This window comes from Pleurodeles waltl, chromosome 9 (genome assembly GCF_031143425.1).
Source record: "Pleurodeles waltl isolate 20211129_DDA chromosome 9, aPleWal1.hap1.20221129, whole genome shotgun sequence".
NCBI classification, from domain to species: domain Eukaryota; kingdom Metazoa; phylum Chordata; class Amphibia; order Caudata; family Salamandridae; genus Pleurodeles; species Pleurodeles waltl.
The window spans coordinates 1,154,958,508-1,154,981,980 of NC_090448.1; the positions used below are offsets into that span (position 1 = coordinate 1,154,958,508).

The following is a 23,473-nucleotide window of genomic DNA, read 5'->3' on the forward strand; positions in this document are numbered from 1 at the left end:
CTTTACTTGGACATATCTGTGTCTTTTTACTTTAGGGCTAAGAAAGTAATCCATATTTCCTTCCCATTCCGAAATTAGCTAACATCTCCAACACATGGAGGCTACATTTTATGCCCCCAAAAGGGTTACTTTGAATAAAATCCTCTTACGTTTTTGACTTGGCTGCGTTCTACCCAATCTGCAGAGATTTGCATTGTCTTGAAATAACACAAAGTGTGGGAAACGTGTCGCTGATGGTATTGGGCACAGAAGAACTAGATTCTAGGATCAGGAGGATAAGAATTTGGAGTCAAAATCAGGGGAAAATGGAGAAAGAGCTCAAAGACAGGATTGGTGGATTTCACTGGGGTCCTGAATCAGAGTTAAGAAACAGAACTTTTGCACAAATTTACTTTGCTATGGAGGAGATGAAATTATACCTTATGGTTTGATGTAGCGACCTATGAATGTCTTAATGTGACAGAAGTCAACGTTGTATCAAACTGTAGAGAGGCAGAAAGGGCAGCCTATCAGCCTAGGGGCGCTTCCCTTGTAAGTTTGAGAGGGTGTGGGGGGTCGTGGAGCCTAGTATGGCTTGTGTTGGGGAGGCCTAGGTGTGTGACAACCTCTCCCAGGTAGTACAAGACATACGTACTGATGAGCTGCGCCACGGTATTGCAGAGGCAGAGGCTGCCCCCGTTAGCGGGCCGGCGGGAGGCTGAAACCAGGTCTTCATGGAGGTGGCCGGGCCCACAATAGGACCAAATGCGAAGCTACAACTGTTCCATTCCACATTCGGCGACATATTAGAATGTCTTTTGAGCAAGTGCATTGTTGTTTGTTTTGTGTGGTTACAAAAAGTAATTAAAAAAGTATTGTTGAGGGTCTGGACAGGGAGGAGGAAGGCAATAGCGATAGTAGCATTGGAGGGAGTAACAGAGGACTGGGCGGCTTAAATTAAAATAATATGTATAGTAGCACAGGCAGCCCACTCTACCTATATATTTTAATGCACTAGAGACAATAGGTATTCAACAACAAACCATTAAAGGAGACAGCAGGAGAGACTCAAAAAGAGAGAGTTTTGTGAGTTTGTGAACAATATTTCAAATTCAAATCAAAATGACTTAAAAGTAAGCCTAAATTAACAATCTATTTTCGCCTGAGTCAGTGGTCCCCAACCTGTGGCCCAGGAACCCTTTGGGGGTCCACAATGCCTCCTCAGTGGGTCCGTGACTGCTTGAAAATTAATTAATATAAATAAAGTTTCTAAATGTACAACTGAAAATTTTAAAACGTACTGTCAATGTCAAGGAATTTGAAACCAGAGACTAAAAATTTAAATATTATCCTCAGATTGATTCGTGGGAGGAGTGCAGGTGCGTCAAACAGAATACAGTATGCACAATGTGTGGCTTCAATTGAATTTAGAAAAGCTCCAACCTTCCTATGTAAATAATATTTATTTATTTTAGATTTGTTTGCATATTAAATAAAATTTGTTACCATTATTGTATGTATCTGATGAATGCTTGTTTCTGTGTTTTTTCTGTATTGTTTTGCGGTTCAAATCATCGACATTGTTTAGGCCGTGGTTCCCGCTTCCAGTATTGACTAGGGGGGGCCCTCGTTTTTCCAATAATTATTTAGTGGGGGTCCCCGGGTTCCGATAATGACAAAGTAAGGGTCCACAGAAGTCAAAAGGGTGGGAACCACTGGTCTAAGTGGCAGAAATAAATTTGTAGAATCAAATCTGTAACAGTCTTTTCCATTTTCTAGTATTCATTCTCATACGACTGGGGCTAGGACAGGATGTTCCATCTGGAGTATATGACACCCTTTGTAACACTGCATCCCCAAATTTGGTCGTAGTAGTAGTTTATGATCTTAAACATCTGTGCTAGGGTGAAAGTATCAATGAAACCAAGGTGTACATTTACAGATTTCCCCATGGGAATGCTTCTCCATGAAAGTGATAGGAGCATTTTCTTTCTCTGTAGTGCGTTTCTGTAAATTGCATGGAAGAAAAAACAAGCATTTGCAATGCAAATGGTCTCGCATTTGCTCGAGTTAGAGCTATTAGCGTTGTAAACTCCTAACCGGACTTTTCTTGCCACATAAACTGTAAAACAGTTTCACATGAGCGAGACGATTCACAGCGCTACGGATACCATGAGCATCAGCGTGAAGAGACACACAAAAGGAAAAAGAAGTTCGCTCGCAGTCAAACTTATCGGCAAAAGTGCAATTAGCTATGTAACAGGAGCAATGGCCAAGGTTGTAACAAAACCTCCCCAAGGAGGGACAAACGTAAACCATGTATTTACTAATGTCATAAAAGGATTTTTGAGGGGCAAGCCCAGGAACGAGTGGTAGTGATGAACGTGAGGTGGGTGTGTTAAAAGCCCAGATACATCCCAACATGTTGGAAAAGCAGTGCTTGCATGCTGCTACGCTCACCCTAAAAAGTGTCCTACCTGCGAGGAAGCCATCACTTGTCTGTAACAATAGGATGCACACTGCAATGCTCTTCACATGCTGTGCACACCCCTGCCATCTAGTGTTTGCTGCGGGCACTGTAGTTTGCTTTCCTTCAAAGAGGAGGATTTGGTTTTCATGCGACTGGTGATACCTCCCCTAAAACCTGCAATGTACCAGACACAGGTTCCACTTTAGACTGTGTTTTTTCCCTGTGCTTCTAGTGAGGCATAAAGTTTGTACAGTAATGCTTTGTAAATGCGTGAAAAGAGTTGGTGGTCCTGGGTGTTCCTGTTGTGGCCACCATGCAGATATAGACCTAACCGGGGCACAGCTATTGTCCCGCACCCTCCGACTGGTGCTGGTGTACCTCCACCATGCGAGAGGGATATGTGAAGAACAGGAATGTACAACTCTATGGAAAGAGTCGTGTGAGAGACCAGGGGCTTTTCTTGTAAGTTCAATCGGGTGTGGGGTAGTTGTAGAGCATACTATGGCTTTTGCTGGGGAAGCCTAGGTGTGCAACCCCTCCCAGGGAGCACAAAAGATACGTACTGATGAACTGAGCCATGGAATGGCAGAGATGGAGGCTGCTCCCCTAGCGGGTGGGTTGAAGGCTGAATCCAGGTCTCTTTGTTGAGGTGACCAGGTCCACAATAGGACCTAATGCGTTGCTTTACGGATGTCTGAAAGCAGCGCTTAATTTGTGATTGTTGTTTCCGGTGCAGAGCACCAGCACTTATTTTTGGGGGCCGGCACTATTTTTTCTGCCTCAAGAATTTACTGCAAGCAAAAAACACCTATGGGAAAGACGAAGGAAGAGAAAAAACGAAAAAAGCATCACAATGGGAGTAAGAAGAAAACTGCAAGAGTGAGCTGAAGGGGCAGGGAGTGGCTGTGAATGGATTGAAGAGGCCCGAGATGGCTTCAGGATTACGCTGCCTTAGTATTCCATGTTGGCACATTTAATTGAAGCAGACGCGTGTTTAAGAGCACCGGCAAGTTTTTATTTACAAATTAAGCACTGTCTGAAAGTGGAATGTTGCCTAAGATAGCCATAGTGGCACCTTCATTTCGAGTTGAATGTGTCCCAGTCAAACTAGTGGGAGTTTGTCTTTGACAGAGCAAATTTCAAAGCATTTGTCGCTCCAGCGGGCAAATCCCGCTTTGGAAATTGGATTTCCTAGGTGGAACTGCCAAGCGCCTGAAGGCACTGCTTGGTCAGTGTAGTATATAAGGGTTCTTTTAACATCTAAAGTGTGTAAAGCCTGCTCCACAACCAACTGTGGTTGTTGGAAACAAAGAGGATAAATCAATAGTCTTACGTGAAAGGGAAGACGAGTAAGGCTTGTAGTTTAATAACTCTGCGGAGGGAAGTGAATATAATAACGAAGGCCACTTTCCAGGAAAGTAACTACAGTAGACAAGAGCGTAGCTGATCAAACACAGGTCCCTTAAGTCATATAAGGTTGATGTTAAGGTCGCATGAAGGGACGGTGGGTTTCCCTTTGAGGCTTCCGTCAAGGCTTCAACACCTGGGATTTTGAAGAAGGACTCGTGCTCCTTTCAGCAGGTAGCGGCTGGATATGCCCTTACTGACCTGTTGGCTAGACCTGACTTTTGCAGGTACCACAAGCAGTAAATTATTTCTTTTAATGCGCCTTCTAAGAGCTACTGTGAAGATCTTTACAGTGTTGGACAAATCAGGTGCGTAGCATGCAGGAGTAGAGGACCTTCTGGCTTTTTTAAGATCTAGCATGCAATAATGGGGAACTGTATGTAGGTGCCTTCTGCAACGTCCGGTGCCAAACCGCAAGACTGAGCGACATGAGGTTCAGGTGGATTAAATTACCTTAGTGCTGGGTGAGGAGATCTGTGAATAGTGGCAGCTCTTTATGGGGATAGATGTACATTCCCAGGAGTCGCAAGTATCAAGGCTGATGAGCCCAGGTGGAAGCTCTGAGGATTTTCCCCACTGGAGCATTCAGCGTCTTCTTCACTACATACAGGATGAGCAGTAGTTGGGGGAATGCGTAAGCAACTATCCCTGACCAGCTGATCCATAGAGCATGGCCCATGGATTGTGAGTGTGGCTATCTGGATGCGAAGCTATGGCACTTGGTGTTCTTGCGTGTGCCAAGAGGTCTACTGCTGAGCCCTCCCAGCGCTGGAAGTGTTGCTGGAGCACATGAGTTTTTATTTTCCATTGATGCGTTTGTTGGAGCGTTCTCCGGAGCAGGTTTACAAAGTAGATGTGCACTCCCATGAGATGTTCCTCTAGGAGGCAGACCAGGTCACAAATGGTCCAGGGCCACATTGTCTGTGCTTGTGTGGGCTATTGTGGCAAGTGTGTGCCCCTTGTATCTTTAAGTAGTACCTAGCTGTCGTGTTGTCTGCGCGAATGAGGATGCGAAGGGCATAAACACTGAAGTGCTGATGACATCGTTGCAGAGACCACTGGCCTTGGATTGTGAGCTGGGCCACATGTTTTCCTCTCCCCATATGGAAAGTGTCTGTGTTAATGGTCACATGCAGCTCGGAGTCGAGCAGCCGCCTGCCGGGTAACAAGTTTTTGTTGTTCCATCATTGCAATCTGTCCTGGCAACTAGGCTCCACCAAGACAAGATATCCCCACACATTGCCTCACATTGCACTCTTGCAAAGGGCGTATGGCCAAATGTGCGTTTGGGATAAGTGCAGTGCATGACAGCACCATTCCCAACAATTTCATCAGCATCTTCACTATCAGAGGAAGCAACGTCGGGTACAAAGGAAGCAGCCTTTGAAATGCCACAACTGTTGGGGCTGGAGGAGGCCTTGCCCGTCACTGCTTTGAGTACTGCTCCCAAGAATACGCGTGTTTGTCGGGGGTGAAGATGGGATCTTTTTGCACCCACTGTGAATCCCAATGTGTAAGCGTAGGACAGCGAGCCACTGCGCTCATTCCCAGCAAGTCAACTAGGCATGAAAGGACACAAATGCTGCTGTGCCAAAGATGTGCAGCTACCATTGGCATAATGAAGGCCAGGAGCTGCCCATGAACCACCTGGAACCAAGGTCCTGAAAGAATGATAGGACAATGGTTTCTTGTGGAATGACTTATATTAGCTAAACAATGGACAGTCTTTCATATGAATTATCAATATGAATTAATGGAGATAGCTGAGAGAATGAATGATAATTGACAAGTCACAGAACAGTTGCACACATGATATTTAATACATCTTGACTGTGCCCTGTGCTCACATGATCACACAGTGAGTAACAACTGGAGAAAATATAAAGCTGTGTATTATACAGAGAGGCAAAGGACTAGATATCCAAACAAGCAGTTGTAATATTTATTCAAGCAAAGTCCAATTGCCTAAGGCGTTGACGGTACGACTGCCAGGCCTTCGATAAACAGTCGAGGGGCTCGAAGGGCAGAACTTTGAATTGATAATGAACTCCAATTACTACTAACCTGAGGTACTCCTGGTGAGCTGGGTGGATGGGCGGCGGAAACAGGCGTGCTTGAGAATCAGGTTTTGTCGTGTAGTCCCTGATGCGGAGCAGCGGAATGACTTCTTGGGGAGCTGTCGTCTTGAAGTGCTCGGACACAGCGAACTGACTGAGTGATTGGACGCTGAGTATCAGCGGTAATTTCCCATCTTTTTTTAGGATAAGAATGCACAAGGAATAGACTCCTTGTCCTCCTGATGTGGTGGGACAGGTTGTGCCCTATAGCTCCTTAACGCAGTAACACATGGACTTTGTCTAGCACCAGCTGCAGGTGGTATTGGCTGATGTAGTGCCGGAGAGTGGTACATGGGATGGGATGGTGTGGGATGAAGGCACCAGCGATGGGCGATGAAGGACAGCACCCACTCACCTGAGGTTATATCCTTCCAAAGAGGAAGGTGGGGCGGTCAGGTTAAGTTGCCGGAAGTTGATTTTGTGTCATTTCATGGACTGACAAGCTGAGATTAATAGCTACGAAATTCCAGGATTTAATGTTGATTTCCACTCCTGCCATCTGAAGCATAGCACAGTGGGAACCCTAATACATTTAATCGACATTTACCTTCAATCTTTTCCCAGTCTTAGCTAGAGCCGAAGCATAGTATTTCTGCCCCATATAGAAATTGTGGAGGGACCAGCACTTTATAGGCTGTAGACACTTGTTCGAGAGAGGGTTCATCAAAGTTTCTTTTAAACTTCTTTAGGCCTCCAGCTATTGTCATAGCTTGTGACTTTAAGGTGTTGAAGAGCAATATACAGTTTAATTTTAAGTTAAAAATCATATCTAAATAATTCTAAGATCTGGTTTCTTCCACTATTGTCTCCCCACCTGACCTTTTGAAGGACTTACCTTTTCTTTTACCAAACACCACAATGTTGTTTTTCTGCATGGTTACAAGGAATTCACCACACAGTATGTATTATAAACGCTTCTAATTTTCTTTGAAACCCCACTTGCGTCATATCTAAAATTACCTGATCGTCCACTTACCCTTCATATACAGAAGGATGGCTTTGGAGTATATTTTTGCTCCCACATCATTGAAGCTAATTTGAGGATACATTTTAGGCTTGATAGGGTCACTGTTTTTAAGACTCGGTTTGATGATTGCGCCTCTCCAGCTATCGGTGGAATCTACCGCGACTGAATGGAACTCTAGTGAGTAAAACCTAGCCCATCAATTTGGATTTGTTTTTATAGTGATAGCTGGTAGTTTGTCTGGATCCTTGTTAAGTTCAGAGTAATTATAATGTAAGCCCATCAGACTGTGTTTGTGCTCATTGTTTAGATGCGCAGTTTGGATTGCGGGTGCTATGATATAACTAAAACTTCCTGGTGCAGCGAAGGCCCAATTCACCTCCCAAACTGAAAAGGTTTGCACTATGTGTGACATTACGCATAATTAGGCGAAATGCAACATATACTGAAAAAATTACCCTAACGGTCTGTTTGAGAAAAATTCAACTCAAGAATGTAATTTTGAGATGATTTTCGGGTCGCTCGCATTCAAAACACTGCCACCCGTGTTCCGATTTGTAGATTTGCGCTCAAAAATTACCTAAAAGGTCCACTCAGTAAAAAATCTATCTGAAATGTACGTTGGCCCCCAACGTTAAAGGAATTGCCGCTCAAATTAAAAACACTGTCACCTGGGTATGGATTTGTAGTTTTGTGCTAAAAAATTACCGAACAGTCCACTCTGGCAAAAAAATCTACCTGAAATGCGTCTTGCATTAAAAAATTACCCCAACAGTACATTTGGCGTAAAAATTCCTCCCTGAAATTACACTTCGTGGTGTGATGGCACAATCTCTGAATTCTGACAAAATTTTGTTTAGTCAAATTACCAAAATTGCACCAGAGTAATAAAAATGTCTTCCCCAGGCCTTGTTGTCAGTATAAAGCGCAAGCTTCCAGGACAAGGAGGATTTCGAAAGCCTTGTCTTTCAAAAGCCTTCTCTCCCCAGTGTCAGTAGAGAGAACTTCCATATCTGCACTCAGAATGCAGTCACTAGATCTCTTTAGCCTGGGGTCAAAAATCTCAACTTCAGTGTCATCAACAAAGGGTCAAAAAAAAAACATCTTTGTAGAGCTTCAAGACAGAATTGCAAACCTCAGTTAACTCACTTCCTAGGCTGAGGAGCCACTGACCAAGGTAGCTCCATTCCTTTCATTACTGACTGTATCCTGGTATTCCACTCACGTAAAGTCTGCAGCAGAACTGGCCTGACACTAACGACCTGGGCATCATATGTATGGCTGGTGCCCTTGCTGAGGTTATAGACCAAGCTAAGGAACATCACCGAAAGCTCTTGTTTCATATGACACACATTGCTCCAAAGTTCCGTCCTCTCTGCTACCTTGATCTCGAACTGAGCAAACGCGTTGATCAAAGTTGAAGAGGCTTAAAGACACAGGATAATGCATACAATGGGGGTTGTGGGGCTTCTGTAACACAGTTTGAAAAGCTTTCAAATCAAGGAGAAGATCTGTGTGTGTCTGTAAGAAAAGTCCCTTGTCAAAGCAGGACCAATGAATCAAACAGCATCATGAAAAGAGAAAAAATGAAAAAAGATTATGGAAAAAGATTTAAAATGTGCCTTATATTTGCTTTTTCCCACTTCTTCATGGCCACTCAAACTAACAGCGATGAAAGGACCAGAAGGGTGGCCTGAGGTCATAGAACATTCGCATGACCATACTATAATCCTAAAAAATAAGCATTTCAACACAGAACACAATGGAGACCGGTATTTTGATGCAGCTACTAGTTACCTATGTGGATGATGTAACATGTTACTCATGGCAGGGACTGGAGATGATATGCCCTGATGAGGAAACTCTCTTGATTTGAGGCTCCAACAAAAGTAATTATTGATTATTACTCCTACACATATTGTCTGGCAGGTGATGCTCAATCCTAAAATCTAAATTGTGGTCTGAGCTAATTTCAACTTCTTTCATGCTAATTTGGTGGCATCTGTCGTACAGCTAAGCTGCACATGTTCACCAATTCTCAGGCTGATCCTAACCCACTATGAAACCTAGGATGACAATAATGTAAATAATGCAATGTCTTGAAGAAAAGCAGACACCAAGATGCACACAATTACCTGGCTATGACAGTAGGTTCTTCTAGAGTTCAGTTCTTCAAAAGCTGTAGACCTGATGCTCGAGCTTCTGTAAGGTTCATCTGTTACTATAGATCCGTGGCGGAAAAAATGCTCTCTTGTTAAAGAATTGGAAGTGTTTTCTTGGTGTGCCTGAAACAAGGAAATTTTTGTATTCTTTATTTAAACATCATCGCAAAATAAACACAGTCTCAGAAGGGTAAACCCAAAACATGTCCAGAGGACACTGGACACCTAGCACTTTTCAAGTCTGAACTTCAGATCAAGAAACAAAATCAGTATGGCATCTGCAACCCAAAATTGTGTCCCAAGGAAAAATATTTTCATTATTTGCAACAAATCAGTGAAAGAAAGGTAAGCACTTGGAAAGTGAAGAAAATCTTTGCGGCCTAAAAGAAGTAGACCACTAAGTTAAATAAGAAGAAAGATGTAATTTACCTCTAACTACAATTCTCCAGCATTGGTGTGTTTTATTGATTCACGTGATGGCTTGATTCCCCTGTAGCCACAAATTTAAAACAGGAAGATGGGGAACACACCAATCCGAGACAGGATGATGCTGTGACGGAGGTTTCTTTCAGGAGCTAAAATTCCAGGAGTTAAAACTGCCCACATGCAGACTACATTCGCATCCCTATACATATTCTCAGTAATCAGTGAATTCTTGTGAAGTGTAGATTGGCTTCATGGGACCAAGTCTAGGTGTATGTGCGAAAAAAATTAGAAACACTTCTTCGAAAAACAGATAATTTAAGAGACCAGGCCAGGGGTGTGGAAATCTTATAACCCAGTAAATACTATTTAGGGGCAAGGACAATCATTTTTCATGTATATTTTTTGCAATGGAGAAGTATTCCCACCCACCTGTAGCACACGCCGTCCTGGCTGCCCTCTTGCAGTAACACAGTATCGATCTCTGAAAGAGGATTGTCGGCCTCTAAGGCAAGATCATTACTGACAGTGATTCCAGTATTAAAATGTACATACGTTTGCAAAATATAACAATTTGATACCAGTTGCAATGCCCCCAGAAAGCTTCTCTGAGACATCATTTAGTAAAGCATGTTAGAGTCATGACAATATTTGAAAAAAACTGGGGGCGAGCCCGAGATTGCTGCTGCGATGGACCCTCTGTGAAGAGCTCCGGCTCTGCCCTACATATATCCTCAGAAAACGATACCCACGCAGCCCTGCCAACTGCGACCCACCGCCCTGACCCCCGTCTGGGACAAGATGACTCTGTTGGGAGAAGCACCATGCCGAGAGCATAGCTGCGAGCAGAGGAGATGAGGGGCCGTGGAGCTAGCCGGCGCGGGGCATGACAGGCAGCAGCCAGGCCCCTCCACAGGAGTGCCCCCCCCCCCCCCCCGCCTGCATTAGATAGAAGCGCCCAAGCCTCTGAGGTGTGCTGCTGCGCTATCGGGGCTTGTCTCCCATGCGGGACTGCGGGACGATGTGAAGCACGCTGGTCTGCTGGAGCCAGACCTGAAGGTACCGGGTTAACTCAGTTGGCACTCCGTATGCCCTGGAGGCTGAATGGGCACCTTGGGGGGCTCTGGGCTGCGGGGCTGAGACCGTGCAGTGCAGCTAATCATTGAGGCAGCTCGACCGTCGTCTGAGATGAGCAGGCACGAAGCTGGTGGTGCACCACTGACCCACGAAGGCGCATCGGCACAGGAAGTCCAGGGGATCCCTGCTACTTTGGAAAAAGTTGTGGGAATAGACGTCCAACGCGGAGCAGGGACCCCAGTATGTGACTGAGACGAGATGGGATTTTGCAGGGGGTGGCTCTCCTAGGTCTAGTGTGCCCGCCACCTCCTGCAAGGGTTTCACTACTGTCTGCACCTCGCGACACGCCGCACTGAATCCTATTAAGATAGTGAAACCTAAAACCATGAAGACTTCCCTTTACGAGCATGGGGAGACGACGCTCAAGTCGGCACCCATGGGCAGCACCGTGACTGCCCCTCCATCAGCTGGAAGCCACCCTCCTGACACACTCCACCCAATTTGAGAGGGTCCTACAAGCCATACTAGACACCAAAACTTCCTTGAAAGGCAAAAGAGACGCGGTGCCGCAAGATGTCAACCTCCTACGCGCCGACCATCATAAACTGACCGACAGAAACTGAGTCATCCCTCGTAGTTCTGCGGCCCACCGTCCAGGAACTACAAGCACAGATGAAGTGATTGAATGCAAGTGTGGTGTCCTTGCACTGCAGGGCTGAGGACGCGGAAGGGCTCTCAAGATGCAATAAGATCTGCTTCATGGGTTTCTATGAACGGACGGAGAGCCCAAGCGCGGAACTTTTTCTTAAAAAATGGCTGACGATTGCAGTACTAGGTGATAAAGTGCTGTAATTCTTTTCAACTGAACGTGTGCACAGGGGCCTGGGCAAGCCACCTCCTCCTGGGGCACTCCCTAGGCCACTCATTGCCTGCCTCCTCAATTATCGAGACAGCGACTTGATACTCCAACATTTTCGAACACAGGGGCCCTGTAAATTTAAGGATGCCTCCATAATTGCTTATCCTAACTTTACAATGGACGTCAAGCAGCGACTCCGCGATCACAACGGCAAGTATGCTCTTTTGTTCCTTACAAAGCTTTGTTTGGTTGACAGCAAGAAGATCCATATCTTTACCTCGCCAGAGGATGTCTGGACATGGCTTCATGCCAAGGGCCTGGCCGAACCCCAGCTGAAGGACACCGCAGCTGGAGATTGGCTGGCTCCCCAGCCCTGCTGCCGATGCAATCTATTCAGTGCCAAGCTCACCAAATCTCAGGTGGTGAAGGGGAGGGATAGAGCTCTGCAAGAGACCTCCTAACACATCACTAATTCTTTCAAAGTACTACGAGAAGAAAGTGTGTTGGTCTATGGCTCTGACGCAGACAGCTCCCACACCTCCTCTACAGACACCACTAGTGGTCCAGTAGTCACTCCACGCTCATCAGATGACCTCTGAGGGGAACCCCATTGCCACATACTACTTGATTTTGCCTCGTGGGGCCCCAGCTGCGTTTGATACAGAGCACTTTACTGCTCAATGTTCGTGGCACTGCTTGTCCTGGCGTTGCTCAGATACCTGGAGCACAGGTCGGAGTCGGAACCGGACTACGGTGACTCCCCTGCATCCACAGCTGAAGTCCATCACGGCCTGACTGTTACCCCACGATAGGTGAATACACTGGGAGTTGGATCTCTATAACAGCTGGATGAGCACACTGGCGAGGTTGGCATTTCCCTGGGCTCATTGTCCCCCGCCCCGCCCCACAACAGTAAACTGTATGGCCTTTCCCATTCACAGGTGGCCCCAATAGGGGTGCTTCCTGCCTCCGGTACTATTTGCACTGGCCATGGAGCTGCCTGCTGCCATGTTACGGAGCAAGGGCCCCGCTTGGGGGATCAGTGTAGGCATTAACTAGCACATCATATACCTGTATACTGATGACGAGTTGATATATTTGCGGGACCACAGTCAGTCGTTGCCAGCTCACTTTGATCGACTGGATCAATACTGTGAGATCACTGGTCACAAAGTGAACTGGTAATATCAACAAAAATGAGGGTCCCTGTTAAAATGTAGTAGCTAATCCAGGGAAATTACCAATAAACGTGTAAGTATAGCTACTCTTCAATCCTGCTGCATAAATATACAATATATGACAAAAACTGATAAATATACCTTTGATGAGTATGTCGAAAAATAATTATTACAGAAATCCTCACATACAAATGTGTATATATATACCACTAATCTTCTGTCAATTAGTACAGAGTCTAATGGCACACATCATGTACCTACTAATATACTGGAACAGCCATATATTTCTATAATATTTTATTTATAGCCATTTCTAATAATGAATAAATCAAAAACATGAATATACACAATTGATAAAGACAATACAAAAAGAGTGTCCCACACCACTAAGAACAACAGACAAAAATACTGATCAGGTCTATACCTCATTCACACTCTTTAATGTCCAGACTAAACCATCATATCATAAAATCTATACAATAAAAAATCCAATAACTAATACAACAAAAACTTCTAGTATACATTCAAAAGAATATAACAACAGAATAGAATAAAGAATATAACGAATATATGAGAACATATGTATCAGACTATAATTAAAGAATTCTCCTTATCAATCCTTAATATAACAATGGATCAGATCAGGATCGACAGTTTTGGACCAATAAAAATACTGTCACCTTCGCAGACACTTCTGAGTCACACGGAGAGGGAAACTCTAACCAGTTTGACCAATATGGAAAACGGACAGGACAGAGTGAAGGACACAATTGTCCCAATCATTTTTTATCCAGGAGAGGGACATTCCGGACCAGGTTCAGAAATCAACAAAGAGGGAGGTATCAAAATACAGACAACCCCCAACATGTACTGCAGACCAGGAGACAACAGTATGGGAGGGATTGAATTCCATTCCAGTATTCAATCTAAGCCTCTCTCAGATGGATATTGATACTAGAACTTTACTTAAGAAAGGACTCTCCTTTATCCAGGTACTCTGATAAATCAATTTGGATTGATGAAGGACTTGTTTGCATCTTTCAGACGCATTAGATTAAAAAGATTTTTTGAAGGAAGATCAAATAGTACTGATATCAATATGTCGGGATTGAAACCAGCATCAACCTTTACACCAAATCTGGATATGGTAGGACCAGAGATGAAAATCTTTGAGAATGTAGTCTTATAGAAAATAAGGGCTGTGCTTAAATCTATACCGAAACCGCAATACAATCTGACAAAAAATGAATATCAGGCACTCTGTAAACTTTAAAAAGGTAAACAGATTACTGTCAAATCTAGCGACAAAGGCATAGTCCTAGATATGGACCATTACAAACAAAAGATGCATTTAAAGCTAGACATTCCTGAACATTACAGTAGAGGCAGAGCCAATTAGAAAACACACACTAGACATGAAATTTGTAAAATCTGTGTTGAAGTATGGATGGAGTGCCTCATCTGTGACCAGGAATATGAATATTTAAATCCTTCACGAACCAGGATCCCAGTATTGTACGGGGTACCTAAGACCCATAAAGATGAGGTTTACCCTTCTTTTCGCCCTATAGTTTCCACAGTAGGCTCGATTACTTAACCACTATCGAAATATGTGGAGAAGTTTCTCAAACAGAGAGTAGTCAGTCTCCCTGTTTATGTCAGGGATATACTGGGCCCATAATTTCCAAACTTGAAGGTATGCCTTTTAATCCAAAAACACAAATGTTGGTGACAATGGACATTGAGACATTTTATACTAACATTCCTCAAATGCAAGCTTGGAAAGCAGTTTCACTGCTTTTTTAAAAAAAAGGGAATGTCGGACCATCTTAAGTTTGTTTTGGCATGCCTTAAGATAGTCCTCGATGAGAACTGTTTTGAGTTTGATGGCGATATCTACCAACAAAGAAAAAGAGTTAGCATGGGGGCTGCCCGTGCACCAAGTGTAGCTAATATCTATGTGGGTTTGTTTGAGGAAACCCACATATATAACGAGATGGCACCTTTCTATGAAAATGTCCTGTCATGGTCCGGATATATAGATGACATCATCTTTATGTGGTTGGGTCATGAGGAACAGCTTAATTAATTTTGTGATTGGATTAATGTGTGTGATTCCAATCTAAAGTTCACTATCCACAAGAGTAGGGAGAAAGTGGAGTTTTTAGATATCTGGATAGGACACAACAATTTAGCTTTAGAGGTGTCATTACACACTAAACCCACTGCAAAGAACACCATACTCCACTTTGAAAGCTTTCACCTCAGAAGTCAGAAGCAACGTATACCTTTCAGTCAATTTCTACGCATTCGAAGGAACTGTACCATTTCAGATTATGATAAACATGCAGGCATCCTTCAACGGAAACTACTGATAAGAGGCTACCCCAAACGACTCATACGGGAATCTTCCAAAAGAGCCAAGTATTCAGACAGGGACACCATGTTTGAAAAACTAAACAAAAGTGTGACGGATCAAATGGTATGTGTAGTCCAGCATTCTAATTTGAATGATAAAATTAGAAAAATAATCTGGACGAATTGGCATATCCTTAATACTAACCAGAATTTGCCCCCACTTGAAAAAACACTCTTTGCATTTAAGAAGAACCAAAATATGCATAACTTGTTGGTTAGATCAACCACACCAAGGGACAAGAATGTTTGTCAAAAATCTATCATGGGGCAGCGACCCATTAGAGGCAACCATAAATGTGGTACCTGCAAGGCTTGTCCAGGAGCCATTGTAGCAGCTACATTACTATGGAGACATAGGGAATTTAAACTCAATGATATAACCAACTGTAGAACAGCAAGCTGTATATATCTAATTTGTTGCCCTTTACACTAGGATATGTAGGAGAAACGGAGTGCGAATTAAGAGTGAGAATATCAGAACATAAATCCAATATTCGGAGTAGGAGGGAGGGAGCTCCCTTGGTCCTACATTGTGAAACTATGGGGCATAGAGCATAGGACCTGAGGTGGACAGTCCTTGAAAAGAATCAAGAATATCCATGAAAATGAATGTAACAAAGTCAGGAAAAAGCTAGAGGTATTTTGGGTCTTTACCTTGGATACATGTAAAAATGGTTTCAATGAATACATACCATGGGAGAATGCGATCACTTGAACATCTTGAAGAGTTGGGGGTTATTCCCCATCTTTGAGGGTATCTACACCCAACCCCCCCTTCTTCACACAGAGGACAGTTTCAGCTGGAGGTGTAGGTTGCCCTGCTGTGGGTGAGGAATTCCCTCACAGTTTGGACACATTGAACCCCTGTTATTCGCTCTCTATATCCCTATAGGTTGGATGAACTCAGATGTAACCTCACACATGGAATGTGCTATTTAGTCAGCCCCACACTATATAGTTATGGTCGGGTTTTTTCTTCCGTTTATATTCGTCCCTTCGTCACCCCCGAGGTGTAGATGTAGGTATATCTTCTCTCTATCTGAGGGGGGCGCATGTGTTTATTTTATTACGCCTGATTAGTAGCCTTGTTCTTTTTTGTTTCCCTCCCTCTCTCCGGTCTCTCGCCTTTTATCTTTGGGTTTTTCCTTGTGAAAGAAGGTAGCTGTCTGTCAATTTGTATTTTCACCGGATACCCCTCTGGTTGGCGATGGCAGAACATTATATAAGGGCGAGGATAGGACTTAGTACTTTGTTTCTACGTTATAAGATGGCGGCCACTGTAGATCATGATTATGCTTACGCATGGTTATGATCGACGTAGCATGCGTAACTTATGACGGACACAAATCATGTGACCGCCAGTATAAATCTGATCCATTCCGCTCGGGGGAGAACGCTAAGGTACTGAATGAAAAATACAGCGTGCGAGTCTATCATCAGGTGAGTGACTACATGAGTACGGTCAAAGTATTAGGTGCGGAAGTTCTCTAATTATAAATTACACTGGGCTAATGATTCACTATATGAATACAACGTAGCAGGGGAAACCGCACTTTATAAAGTTCCGGATGAAAACTTGATGTTAGCCCAAGTAAAGTATTTTGTATATATAATTTTGTATATTAAGGATTCTTATTTCCCGCTTCCTTTGCAGTTGGTCATCCTAAAGCCCATGTATCTTTTTATCATAAAAATAAGTATTTAGCTGTACAATCATCTAACAAATTTTGAATACTGAAAAGTTCATCAATGATGCAGCAGTAGCAGCTTTCCCACTTGAAAAGTTGGGTTTAGGCTTAAAAGTTCTGTTAGCATTATATTAACCTAAAAGAAAACATAAAACAACCCATGTAGAAATCGATGTCGTCGAACTGGTTAAGTCAGTAGGAATAGGCACAAATAACTAAAAGTTGATTAAACTGGCTAATATCATTAGTCTTATACAAAAAGCACTTTAAAACCCTCTTAACGTCCCGGGAATGTAAATATATTTTTGCTGTAGAGAAGAGATTTTGGAAAAAAAATTGAAAGGGAAATAACCTAATAGGCGTGAAGGTCTGACTCTGCTTTCGGGAGGAAAGTCTGGGGAGTCCTCCTAAAAAAACTGTATATTTATGGAAAGTGGAATACAGTACACTTCAGCAGAGGGGCTCCATCTCCCTAACCAAGCGGCAGAAATGGGGGCAGCAAGGAGAAATGCTTTCCAATATAAATCTTGCAAGACACATTTATGAATTGGTTCAAACTGACAGCACGATAACTTCAACAGCACTAAGTTAAGTTTCCATGTAGGAGAGGGTTTATGAGGAAAGATATGTTTAATCCACTCTAGAAATTCTTTTATCACAAGGACTCCTTCTTGTAAGCAGCAATGTCTTCAATATGCACCAAGAGAGGAAACCAAGCCGAGAAGATAAGGGAGTACCATTCAGGGATCTGGTTGGGTCAGGATTCAGGATGCCAAAGGCATGAGTCTTCGATCTAGTGGGTTAAAGGCAACGTTGTGCTGAGACACATATGCAGCACCCACAACAGACAAAGTTAGACTATTTCTGAACACTAGCAGACCTCTTACACCATGTTACTAGTAAAGCTAAGAATGGTTCTTAACTAAGGAGGTCTGAGGCAAGGGCAGAGTGGGAGGAGGCAATGCTATGTCACAACATTAACTGTGGGTATGAGACATTGGATGCCAGACACTCAGGCCCACATTACTTGTGTGGCGGTCTCAAGACCGCCACACTGTCGATAGCGGTCAGACCGCTGCAGACAGGGTGGTCCGACTGCCCTATTATGACCGTTGCAGATGTGCCACGGTCCGACCGCCGGCACCACCAGGGTGCAGCCCAGCGACTGCCTGGCGGTCGCAATCTGCCATGGCAGCGCTGCATGCAGCGCTTCCAAGGGTATTACGTGTCCCCTTTCCGCCAGCCGTTGCATGGCGGTCTCACCATCATGCAAAGGCTGGAGGAAAGGGGGCATCGGGCCCATGGGGCCCCCTTACTGCCCAGACAACTGGCATGGGCAGTGCAGGGGCCCCCATGGACAGCCCCGTCGCACCACAACATTCCCTCTGGCTCGATTACGAGCCGGTGTCAACGTTGTGGTGAGTTTTCCGCTGGGCCAGCGGGTGGGAATGCTGTTTTTGCCCTCTGGCCCAGCGGTAAAACTCCTAATAGGGCAGGGAAAAGACCTCCATTACTGGCGGTCTTTTGCCAGCAGCGGCTTCAGCAGTCCTGTGCAAGGACCATCGAAGTCGTAATGAGGCCCTAGGTGTCTTTTGGAGGATCTGAACAACACAAGGGCATTGCAATTTTCAGAAAAGATACAATTTCCACAAGCCCCCCACCAGGGAATCTATAAGTACCATATAAGCCCCGTCTAAGTAGTGTCTTAATTTTTTTCCATCTGGATCAAGTCTCTAGTGTCTGCTCGTCGAACTGCGGGATCCAGCACCCAATGACAGATATGAAAATACTGAAGTCTAAATTTTCGCAGGGTGGAATAATCCTTGCTGCAGTGGTCAAAAGACCTAGGGCCTAATTACAACCTTGGCAGAGGGGATTACTCAGTCACAAAAATGACGGCTATCCTGTCCGCCATTTTGCAAGTTCCAAAGGATATAATGGAACTTGTAATACGGCGGGCGGGACATCCATCATGTTTGTGACGGAGTATCCCAAGGTCGTAGTCAGGCCCTTAATCTTTCTTAGATGGAACAAGTTGGATGTCACCCGACAGTCTCCCCTAGCCGACATGCAAAACCTGTCAGCTTTCAGGGAGGAGAAAAATGTGGGTTGCTGTGAAGTAGGGTGTTAGAGAGAGGAAGGTTTTACCTTTGCATCTTTGGAAACTGCTGTGGCCTGCAGTGTTCCATTGATCATTTTCTTTTTGTTTGATTTGCAAAAACAAACTCCCACTTTGGAAAACAAAAACATCTGCCTGAGAGGCCCTATGAACTATTGTGGCTACTCAGAAAGCTTTCAATGCCTTCAGAGGAGCTGCTGTGGTGCACAGACTTCTCTACTACTCAGGGGGAGATCTCTGGATATGGCAGGCACGAGTCTTCCGGCCGTGGGTATTATCACCTCCGCTTCCCTGGCGGATAGTGGGCCACCTGACAAAGGGAGGCCAAAACTTCTCATTCAATTAGATAACCTGTTTTGCTAATTATTTTTCTTGAATCTCTGTCTCTGCTCTTTCTCTCCTCCCACTTAAGCTCCCCCGGGCAAGGCTGAGTTGGGTTTGCCAGACTCAAGGTAGATTGTGTAGTATTCTACCACGATGGGCAGGTGGTTATAACAAAAAGGAGTTTTCTGCATTCAATTATATTGGTAGACTGTTGATGTTTTCTTTGATTTGGTGAACTGTAGAAGTTTTTTTTTACCATCACCTCTTGGACCAATAAAACGATTTAAACCCTAAAATAGGTTGGTCAGAACTCCCCCCTCCCCCCCCAAATAACCGAAATTTCTTCTTGAAGATAGGTTTTGCAGGTTTTTTAAACTCCTGTAATTAATACTTTTTACATGAATTTGCACTTGTTTTATTTTAATTCATCAACTTTGCTTTGTCTCCAACGTTTTTAAGAAGTAAAAAAAAATACAGATTTTGGCAGAATGAAAATGTGCCAACTGCACACATCAATCCTTTTGAGTTGATTCCTACAGACAAGGTCATTTCATCGAACATATGTCCTGAACACTGGTAACATGAAACACCAACACTGTCAAGTTACCTCAAAGTTTGATTTTGAAACACTGGGAGGACGTACTTTTTCGGCAAGAGGACTCAGAATTTGGAATGTTCTCCCTTGCGTTCCTTCGAGTGATTCGATTTTCGTAGCCACCGTGGACACAGAAACCTAAAAAAATAAAATTGAGCACATTAAAGGAAATCTTGCAAACGTATTGTTAACTTAAGCTTGTTCCAAGAAATTGCTAGGTATGTGCAGCCCTCTGACCAGCAGTAGGACTGCTGTAAATACAGAGGGGGGAACCTGTTAGCACTGGCTCCAGTATGAGCTGCTTCAAGCAGTATCCTAGAGGGACACCACTCAGGGCAAGCACGAGCTTTGTGCTGCCTCTGGGCCCAGAAGGATGGGGAATGCAAACACCCGGTGTAATAATTCTGGCCCCAGAGACACCAGACCTGCGGGTACATCTCCAAGGGATCGCCCCCCACCTGCATACTGCAGCATGGGGATGGGGGGAGAGAAAAGGCTCCCCAGACGGAAGTAAACTCAGCACTGCTCTTGCCATCCCCCCACACCCCGTACATCTGCAGAGAGAAAAGGCTCCCCATGCATTTACCATCTGCTCCAAGCAGCTGATGAATGTGGGTAGATTTGGGCGCATTATTTCCACAAGAAGGGAGAAAACACAAAACTGGGTCCAGTATTGCTGCGTCTAGGTGTTATTCCCCATTCCAGGAGAATATACATGGTTTCCCCCTGGAACAGGAGCAGCGATACCGCCTGGAATTGGATCCCAGCTCTCCAGGGTCCCCTCATCCAGGGACCTCACAATGCGGTCCCGGGATGTAGCAGTGCCCATATGAATTTATGGAACACACACTTCAGCACGGCTCTAAAACAAGCACTGGCAATGCCAATAAGTCTGGCTTTTAAAGAATGCTGTATTTTAATGTGAAGGAGTACATGTAGATAGCATGGGAATGGATATGTATTTGTGTGGAAGCAAAGAGCTTTGGAATAATATTGGTGTAGGTTAACAGGTCAGGTGCCAGACCTAAAAATCAAAACAAACAAACATAAATAACCAGCTATCTAAAACACTTTAATAGCATTACACCATCATGAGTGTGCCCCTCTAAGTTCAACTTCTGTCAGCGGCATAAAAAAATGATCACAGCTGTGTGAAGGACCAGCACTTTATTGTGGAAGCACACAATTTCTGCCCAATCAAAACATGTACTCCTGGTTGCCAACATGTGGGCGGAGACAAAGCCCCTCTCCTGGTGATCCTTCCTCACATAATTGTCTGACGAAGGCTGCGCTGTCATGACAGACCATATCCAACATTGCAAGCGGCACGCTTACAGCATAAGAAAACTGGAAATCACACTTCACTCTGGTCCTTTCACGCAACATGGTTGTCTATGGACTTTCGGAAACGGCGTAGTGCGGAAGAACAAGGTTTAAAGAAATCTAATGGCCCCAAGGAAATTTGGAATCTTAGCCAAAGTGAATGGCCACTGATTATACATTTGGAAGGGTGTCCTTAACTTCAATTCATCCTCGCCGCTTCCTTCCAATTGTCAGTGTCTCTAGTATTAGAGCTCTCCCTCAACTTTTTTTTAATGGTCACAATTTTTTTAATGGTCACAATTGATGTTCTTTCCTCCTTCAGTCCCAGCACCCTCACCACTTCTATTTTAAAGCAACTGAAGAAAAAATAGAGTATCATAAAAGAGTTCTGGAAACAACTCAAACATGTGAAAACTGGACATTACGAACACTAAAGGTGTTAGAGTAGTAAAATATAACATTTATACTGGGTCGGTGGTTCAGTTGATTGAATTTGTGTTAGACCTCATAGTCACAGGTTCGAATCCCCGCGGGTCCACTCAGTCTTTCATCCTTCCGAGGTTGATAAAATGAGTACCACTGAGTTGGGCAACAATGAAAACCTGTTTTTCAGCACCAAGATACCCTAAAACATCTGTTATTTCAGCATCAAAATACCCTCCAGGGTAAAAGTTGCCCTTTCCAAATACAACTTATGTTATTTAAACAAATGATCTGAGTTTAACATGGGTTGTTTGCAATAGTTTATAAATGCCCCATCCTTTATTTAAAGAAAACATCTGTTACAAGGGTTGATATGTTGTGTTCTTTTCAATTAACGTCTCTAAAGTCTCGCGTGGCATAAAAAAAATCACTGGACAATAGTCTTCTAACAAATCATTTGTGTTTTTCTATCGTTTTATTTAGCATGTAACTTTTGTGGGTTTTTTTTTAACGAAATAAGAAAAAAATAGTGTGATGGAACACTGAAGGTGCACTCCGAGTATATTCATTTATTGTTTTTTTTTTTTTTTTTTTAAAGGGCGGGAGTGTACATGGGTTTGAAATTGCTATCTTGTCCTGTATTACAAACAGAGAAAGAAGTTCATACCGCATACTGCAAAATATTCTCCGCTTGGAGTAATAAAGCAAATACATACTGCATGTATGTAAATCCTGCTCATTTACGTATGCCGAAAGGATTACCATAGTGAGTGGTCCTGCAAATCTGCGAGTGTTTCAGCTTCCCAGAAATATCTGTAGATTTTTTTTTAGACTTAAGAACAAAATAGTCCAAACGTCAGTAAAATCTAGGTCCTTAGACTTCAGCCAATGTTGCCCACGAGTCCCAGTGCTTTAAATGGGCAGGTACTGTCCGGTACTCTCCCCTTAATTTGAAGGGGTGAGTACCTGCACTTCTCAGCACTGCTGCAATACATTACAACGGATGAGTACCGGCACTTCCCAAGAGCAAACAGGTACTCCAAAGGGCTACTTCTGTTTCCAATTAAAGCACTTGCCACGACTGAGGCTGCCTGTGAAACTCGCAGCACCGAGTAGGTTACTGTTTAAACATGAAGTGGTTTTCTAATTAATGTTACTTTCATTTTGGGGGCAAACACTGTAGGACAGAGGAGTGGACACTTAAAAGACCCCCCCCCCCCCCAATGTATGCCTTCCTGAAAAGGGCCAATCCACTTCCGAAGCAGCCTTAGTTTGTAAAAAAAAAAAAAAAAAAAAAAAAAAAAAAGTAAATAAAACATTAATGTGGAAACCGGAAAGGCAGAACGAGCTACTGCATGGTTGAGATTCAACAGAGAAATTGCCCTGACAGAGCACTAAAGCGCTGCCTTCCTTTAAAAATAAAAGTACTCGGATGGAGCACAGAGGTCATGGCATGAGCTGCCAGCAAACCTGGACAATGTTTTACCAAAGACCGACTGTAGGTGGCGCAAATTTACAAATTAGAAAATAAACCTGGGTGAGGTTCTACAGAAATCACGAAAGACCAGAGGGCTTCATCGTCAGTGGGCCAAGCTGAGACAGAGAAAGTAAAAAGATTTAGGTTGCCTCTCCATACAAAGAAACAGCTTATAAGTGCTGTGTTAAAATATTTCAAACCATAACATTATGGGGAAAATAGCAGTATGACCCTTATATGTACTTTCATCCCTATTTAATACACGCATTTTTATTTTTAGGTTTGTTTACACCAGGACTAGTACCAAGGAAGACGTGGTGCATTCTGTTCTAGTCTCTGATTTGGTAAAGCGCATAGCTACCCGAGCTCCAGGCTTCCCAGCGCTCTCAGGGAAAAGATGTGTGATTGGTGCATTACAACTAAGGCTCCCTGTTCTTAGTTTTTACTGATTTTTGCAGATAAATACAGAC

The 23,473-nt window shown here is 43.7% G+C and overlaps 1 protein-coding gene across 2 annotated transcripts in view; it reads right to left on the reverse strand.

The window, feature by feature from the left end:
* The window catches only part of SPRED1 (sprouty related EVH1 domain containing 1), a 252,830-nt gene that overhangs the window by 15,767 nt on the left and 213,590 nt on the right, over positions 1-23,473 (reverse strand). The window contains exons 5-6 of one of the 2 annotated variants that reach the window (XM_069209011.1): positions 19,829-19,918; positions 9,073-9,222 (exon numbers count right to left, since the gene is read on the reverse strand). In XM_069209011.1, the coding sequence (XP_069065112.1) occupies positions 9,073-9,222; positions 19,829-19,918 (240 nt within the window). Of the gene's footprint in view, positions 1-9,072; positions 9,223-19,792; positions 19,919-23,473 lie in introns of both variants that reach the window. The other variant, XM_069209010.1, reaches the window with a different exon arrangement.